Source organism: Eleutherodactylus coqui, chromosome 1, assembly GCF_035609145.1.
Source record: "Eleutherodactylus coqui strain aEleCoq1 chromosome 1, aEleCoq1.hap1, whole genome shotgun sequence".
NCBI lineage: Eukaryota > Metazoa > Chordata > Amphibia > Anura > Eleutherodactylidae > Eleutherodactylus > Eleutherodactylus coqui.
The window spans coordinates 456901794-456909408 of record NC_089837.1 but is presented as its reverse complement, the minus strand read 5'-3'; the positions used below and the strand labels follow the sequence as shown (position 1 = coordinate 456909408).

The window sequence follows — 7615 nt, the reverse complement described above, 5'->3', positions numbered from 1 at the left end:
TATGTTGAAAATTAGCTATCATAGAGTGTAAAAAATTCATAGTAGGAGGAAAAGGAATATATGTTGCTAATATGGAACCCTAATATGTACTGATTGGACAAGGAAAACATTTCAATAGCCTTACAGTGAATACAATGGCCTCCAAGTAGACTTTTACCTTGTACTATGCAGTGCACCCGTCCTAAGTGCAGCGCAAGAAGATATGCAACACAGATACAGAATTTCGGAATTGGAAGGAATTTTATTGAAGATGCTTCACAATTTCATACCGTACATAAAATCCCTCTCTAACAAGGTCAAAAGACTTCCATCAACTAATATGGTCCATTACAGAGTGGAAAATGGAAGTTTTCCAATGCCGCATCGTATACAGATGCAGGTACAAACTTTTGTTAAAGGCATCAGTGACTTTTACTTGCAGACATGTTGCGGTCTGGCAGCTTCCTTGGTATCAGCGAGTTAAGTAGACTTTATGGTTCAGGGTGAATAATAGCACCGAATATTTCTATTGATATATACAATAATGGAAATTCTCTCTGCATAAGTGTAATATAAAATGTTTAATCCACCCAGAAATACTGTTTTGCTTTTTTTTTTTTGGTAGAGGGAACGGGCATCACCTCCATACTAAACATTGACCTGCAGAGGTTTTACAAGGCTGCTGAAGGATGGCCTTAAGAGTGTGATGTAACCACCAGTCAGCTCTGATGTTACTGTGTCGCACACTAGTAGAATACAGATTTAAGGGTCAGTAAGGGAAAGCGAAAGAGAACATTGCAAAGATAGAGAGTTGCTGCATTTGGCAACATCAGTAACCAGCCATACCCCCAAACAGTGAGAGTGATACAAGGAAAGATCAGTTGCAAATACTTGGCACAACAATGAGATTTAATAATGCAAGGCAGAGCCATCACTTAAACATGGTGCCCCTATTCTTCAGAATAAAACGTGTTGGGGGGTATGGATGGCACTGGTGATGCCATCAACCAGGGACTACATCAGCTTTCTTAGTATTTAACGCTGCTTCTGCTGGATGATGTTGTCACAGAGTAGGTCTTCACACCACTAGATGATCCGCCGCCACCACTGCCAAACTTCAGAGAGCTGCCGCCGAATCCTGATCCAACACCGAAGCTTGGTGCAGATGCAAAGGTGGATCCACCATAGCTTCCATATCCACCTCCACCTCCAACTGAGGAGCTTGAGTTCACCACAGCTATGAACAAAAAAAGTGATAAGGATCTATATATCTAAGTTTGCTAACACCTTTCCACCATAAATCCCTGATTCCATGTTATCACTGCATTATAAAGATACAGATACTTACATACGCTAACAGCACCGACACCCTCACCAGACAGTCTGAAGGTAAAAAAAAAGAAGGATTAAAACAAATTTGTCGCAAAACCATTTTTGGTTTAGTGGTAGTTTAACTTTTTGAACTTCTCAGCTGAAGAGCCATGCCAAAAAATGCCAACCAACTGCTTCAATAGCCCTTTCCATACCTGCTCTCTTCTCCTTCCAGCAGTTTCCTGTAGGTGGCAATCTCAATATCCAAGGCCAGTTTGCAATTCATCAGTTCCTGGTATTCTTTCAGTTGGCGAGCCATGTCCTGCTTGGCCTTCTGCAGAGCAGTCTCCAGTTCTGCCAGTTTCTCACGGGCATCTTTCAGTGCTAGTTCACCACGCTCTTCAGCCTCGCTAATCTGTGATTCCAGTTTAGTACGCTAATTTAGGGAAAAAATAAAAAATAATTATCAATTTATCATTATATGGTTCACTGGGATTTATAGATTACAGAAAGCAGGTGGAATCATAAGTCAGACTGTGCAGGTAGATAGAATTATGTGTTAGGACCTGCATTATTTAAGAGCAGCAGCTGATTACACTATGAATCATACACCCACGCCCTGCCCTCAGACTAAACTTTTACAAAGCCATCTAAATGGTAACTAATCCAAGTGTGTGCTCCCTGCTTGCTTTTTGTTGCTTCCAGGCAGAATTAAATCTTCCGTTATTGCACCTGCTACAAAATGTTATAAATAACTGAATAAAATGACACATTATCTAAAGTTCAATACGGAGACGTGCCGCACCCGTTGCAAATAAAGTTTCCAAATAAAGTCAAAGTGGTTTCATTTTTCATGGTGTCTCTATGCAATGACCAATCTTCTTTATACAAGGGTACTAGTGTTGAGCAAACTTTTAAAAGTTCGGTTCAATCCGAATATTCATCAATGCCCCTAAACTTTGTATATGATGTGGAGGTTCTGTGGTGAGTACTGTTGCCTTTAAGTGCTAATGCCCTGGATTCAAATCCGACCAAGGACAATATTTGCATAAAGTTTGTATGTTCTTCCTGTGTTTGTGCAAGTTTCCTCCCACACTCCAAAAAAATACTAATAGGTGAGCCCCTATGGGGATCGAAAATATCAAGTCATGTAAAACACTGTGTAATATGTATGCGATATATAAATAAAGGTGATTATTATGAAACACATGGAGAACATACAAACTCCATAAAGAAGTTATCCTCAACATAGGACCCTAGCACTGCAAGGCAACAGTGCCAACCGCTGAGCCAAAAGACCACCACCACCTTCTCTTTTTTTTAGAGGGTTCGGCTGGGACAAACCACCCAAGGTTGGCATTCCCTCTGAACCAAACTTTTAGGAAAGTTGGATCGAAACAGGTTTTGACTGGTTTGGTTTGTCCATTACTAATAGAGTCACACAAAATTGAGATGTAGCTATAGGGAATGGAGAGGTAACAGTTACATCCTGGGTCTGAGGCCTGAGGGAGCCCAAGGATACCTCTGCCACATAAGATGACACAAGTAATATGATTGGCACACAGAAGATGGGGAGCAATTTTACAGATGTTGTTTTAAGGTTCAGAAGCTTCAAGCTCCTAATGACAACCGGATATAATAATTACCTGGCCCTTCACATTCTCAATCTCAGCCTGCAGTCTTTGGATGGCACGGTTCATCTCAGAGATCTCAGCCTTAGTGTTGCGCAGATCATCTCCATGACGTCCAGCTGTATCTTTGAGCTCCTGGAACTGTAGAGGCAAATTGTACAATCTAAATCATATACAGATATAGAGTTGTTGGAAAATTAAATCATAATTTAGTAGGGCCCGTCATAACATTCATAGTATTTATTACAAACATACTTTGTTCTGGTACACAGACTCAGCCTCAGAACGGCTCTTGTTGGCAATTTCCTCATACTGAGCCTTAACTTCAGCAATGATGCTGTCCAGGTCCAAGGCTCTGTTGTTATCCATAGACAGGACAACTGAAGTGTCGGAGATCTGTGCATGCAACTCGCGCAACTCCTGCAGAGATAAAAGAGAATCCCAATTTAGACATGAGAACACCGGAACTTCAGTGTTTTCCCTGAGCAGATGTGAATCTAAAATAATCCACAAACTACATTCAGTGCTACTTACAGTTTCATGCATGGCCCTCAGGAAGTTGATCTCATCAGTCAAAGCATCAACCTTGGCTTCCAGCTCTACTTTGTTCATGTAGGCAGCATCAACATCCTGTAGAGAACAGAAAACGGTCATAAAAAATTCCAGGTTCCTACATAGCTACATTGCCTCCAGGATCTGCTAACACTCCATTACTAATGAAGTTTTGCACTGCTGTAGACCCTAATCGGTCCATCGAGAAGCTGCGTCTACATTGACTGGAGAAAATACAATACTTATAGACCAGGAATAAAAGCTCACCTTCTTGAGGACAACAAATTCGTTCTCAGCTCCGGTACGCCTGTTTATTTCATCCTCATACCTGTAAGGAAGAAAGAAGAGACATGGATGGTGAGTAGAGTTGGCTGGAAGGGCTTAAAAAGGCAAAACAAAAAAACAACTGTATTCTCAAGCTATTCATTGTTACATAATCTCCTCAGGAAACCTGGCAGCCAAGCTTTTCTTTTCATGCTCTATTTAATGAACCTAACCTGATAGGTTATCCGGAGGATCGTGGCATTTCATACCAAGACAGAACTACTAGACCTTGTTGTAATTTCCCGTGTAACTGTCTCTAATGTGATAGCTTCAGATTAAACTGGTCATTAACATGATTTCATAGAGGGCACAGTGGGAAAAATATCATCCTAACATTGTGCAAAAGAGTCTGCTAGGGCTTTAAAAGCAAAATACTGCTCGAAACAAGACACATAGTTCCTCCGGGAAGGAAAAGGTTAGGTTGTGTGCTATTCTGTGTATCAAGGGAGCTTTCATTATAAACTTTGGCAGGAGTTACTGTTTGTGCTTCAAGTTACTAACAATGAGCTGAGCTGATCTGTGACAGTGAAACCATGTAATTCTTGCCCTTATTTGGTGGAAATATAATATCTCCAGCAAACACTAATGCAAACTGTCTGTAAACCCCCCCAAATGTGCACTAGTCTACTGAAGTATCCTGGTACTGCCATCTCTTATGTGTAAATATATGCTTGAGTTATATATGTATGTTCCTGTACAAATCTAATAAAGCATTCATTGGATGATGACACTATAGTCCGCAAGCTAAACCAAACTGAAATCTCCATTGTCTGCGCCAAGCCCCTTTGTACTGGACATGTAGTTTCTACTTGATATAGCTTACCTGCTGTTGACTTTCCTCTATGAGACACACCCCAGGTTTATCTACATTGTTTGCTTTAGTACCTGTCAGCCTCTGCTTGGCCAACACAGGATTTTGCTAACCCTGCCCACTTTCCATTTTCTTTGGACCCATTAGGGTGTGGCAGTCGCCCATAGAAAAGGCTTAGCAATCATTTTGCTACACTAATATACGGTAATGTGTGACCGCACAATGTACAGATTGCACTATACATACAATTCCTAATAATGTCTGCACTTACAAAGTAATCTAAAGTTTCAGATGTTGACTTACTTGTTCTTAAAGTCTTCAACTGTGTCTTGCATGTTCCTGAGTTCTCCATCTAGTCTGCTCTTATCATTTACTAGACTTTCTAGTTGCCTTCTGAGGTTGGCAATGTAAGCTTCAAACATGGGTCCAACGTTGCTGGTCTTGGCAGACTTCTGGTTCTGCAGAAGTTCCCATTTTGTCTCCAAAACTTTGTTTTGTTGTTCCAGGAATCTTACCTATTAGAAGCAGACAATGCACAAAAGACAATGTTATAATACCACAAACACACTGAGTAATGGTGCATTAGGTCACCTGTAAGCATATGCGCTTATTGTAAGAATCATCTGCTGCGGCAGTGACAAGGTTAAAGATTAAGACAGTACTTGAATTACACAGTTGTACACAGTTGTACGGTACTCTTGGGAGCTGCACAGAGCATAATGCAATCACAATAACTCTGCATGCAATTATATTACAGTCTTTCTAGTTGTCGTCTTAAATGAATGAAAAATTGACTTTTAGTACATAGGTGTCCACCAGCTTTACATGGGTTAGCCCTATCTATGTGATTTGCATACTTTCTATGTTTTTAGCAATTAAAGGATCCCACCCAGATTTCACCAAGTATCAAAGCTCAGTGCCTCTCTTACCTTGTCAATGAAAGAAGCAAACTTGTTGTTCAAGGTCTTGATCTGCTCTTTTTCTTCCTTCCTAACGGTTTGGATTGTGGGATCAATCTCCAAATTAAGGGGTGCAAGCAGGCTGTGGTTGATGGTTACTTCTTGGATTCCAGGTCCAGATACATGGCCACCTCCGTAGCCACCTCCGTAGCCACCTCCGTAGCCACCTCCAAAACCACCTCCAAATCCAGACCCAGCTCCAACTCCATAGACAGAGCTACCACCAATGCCCGATCTGCCACTGGAAACGCCATAGGAGATACTCTTCTTCGCTGAGCCTAGATTGGATAAACTTGAGCTGCTGAAGCCTCCTGCTCTTCCAAATCCTGAACCAGCTCCACTGGATGTACGGGTCTGGCTGATTCTAACAGAGCTAACACCCCCCTGGGGGATAGCTGAGCGAGTGCTGAAGCTCCTGCTTTGGAAAGACATTGTGCCAAGGGTAGATGATAAGAGAAGAGAGGCTGGTGCTGCTGGTCTGCTAGAGGATCCAGTGTCTGCTAGGCAGCAGCTTCCCCTTTATATGTTGGTTTGTAGGAAGGGGGTAGGGGCAGAGGGATCAGCTTACTGTATGTCACAACTAGGTGTGGCTGGCTACCATCCATCTACAGTTACCTGCAAGCTAGCTCCCCACCTCCTTCATGTTCACTCCCATTGACCAGTCCAGGGTGGACACACATTCAGCCATTCACACTGTACTAGATATGGATAGATACATTTATTGCTTGATCTTTCTTATATGGGAGCACAGTTTAACTCTCTTTATTTAAATACACCTGCACGAGCTACAGGCGCTGCACGTTTTGCACTTAGTGATGAAGGGGTTAAATCAGTGAGATTTGCACAGAGGGGGACTTATCCACACTATGACTCATATTTAGATAAGGATAAAGAATTTACAACTAAAGAAAAAAAAAATCAAATGCCTTTCATTTCAAACTCAAAGTTCATTGAGGTTTCAGTCTGAAGAGGGCAGATGGTTGCCTTTCTTGTTGCATTGCTACAGAAGGCTGGGGAACTTTGATACTACGTTGCACATATATTTTTATACAAAGTGTTACTGTAACCAAACGTTATGAAATATGCAAAGTCTACAGTATTGTATGAAGTTGTGTATATTTTATAGTCTTGTCAATATAATTTCTTTTAGTCTGTGAGAAAGGGAGCATGCAGATTGTGGTGCGTCATTGTAGAATGCAGAAGTCAGAAGTCACTGGCCAGAAGGGTGTGTTAGTGATTCGAATTGTGTGGTCTGAATGCTGTGTTGGTGTTGGAACGCTCATGCTCAGAAATGGATCTCATGCATTTCTATTTTTTTCAATGTATTTACCATTATTTATACACATTGTGTGGTCAGTAATATTTATATGCAGGTATAGGTTTAATATTATCAATTTTTGATGACAACACCCAATATATGCAGCAAATTGACTTGCAGATATTCTGCAGGTGCATGTCAGCAACCGTGGGACAAAAAGCTAGCAATAGATTATTGGTGATAGATTTTGGTTGGCATATCCCTTTCTTTTTGGATTTGCCAGTAATGTAATTGGGGAATTGTTAGCAATTAAAGGAAATTTCCCTGTAACATTTACCATGAATCTGAGCCCCCACTAATCATTAGAACAATGGTCATGAGCCCCTCAAAGTTTCATTCGTATAATCAGGGGGTCAGAGGGGAGACTCAGGACCTCCATTCTAGTGATAGGTGATAAATCTTGTTAGTTAGAAAAACCCTTTAACCCCTTTCAGATTGCGGTACCCGGGGCAAAAAGCTGATCACCCCGAATCTCATTACAGTGAGATATTTGCTCTGTAGTAGAAATGTAGTGTTACTTGATGGCCTATAATACAAGACTTGCACAAAGTCCACCAGAAAAGAAGCCATTCTTAAGCTGTATTTTCCCATGTGGGTTCCGCCCATTTGTGCCTTGAGCTGTATGAATCCCAGACCATACATGTGGTTGGTATCATGTTCCGTATATAAAGGCCCATTTAGATGGGACGAATGTGGGGCAACCGATGCCTGACACTTGTCCCCGCACATA

At 41.3% G+C, this 7615-nt stretch overlaps 1 protein-coding gene across 1 annotated transcript; it reads right to left on the bottom strand.

The window, feature by feature from the left end:
- Window positions 1-221: 221 nt before the first annotated feature.
- LOC136582870 (keratin, type II cytoskeletal 7-like) lies at window positions 222-6076 on the bottom strand. Its single transcript, XM_066584151.1, has 9 exons — window positions 5538-6076; window positions 4912-5123; window positions 3741-3801; window positions 3456-3551; window positions 3177-3341; window positions 2937-3062; window positions 1506-1726; window positions 1328-1362; window positions 222-1216 (listed from the first exon to the last, which is right to left on the bottom strand). The coding sequence occupies exons 1-9, from the start codon at window positions 5997-5999 to the stop codon at window positions 1008-1010; spliced, it is 1587 nt and encodes a 528-aa protein (XP_066440248.1). The 5' UTR covers window positions 6000-6076; the 3' UTR covers window positions 222-1007.
- Window positions 6077-7615: the final 1539 nt, after the last annotated feature.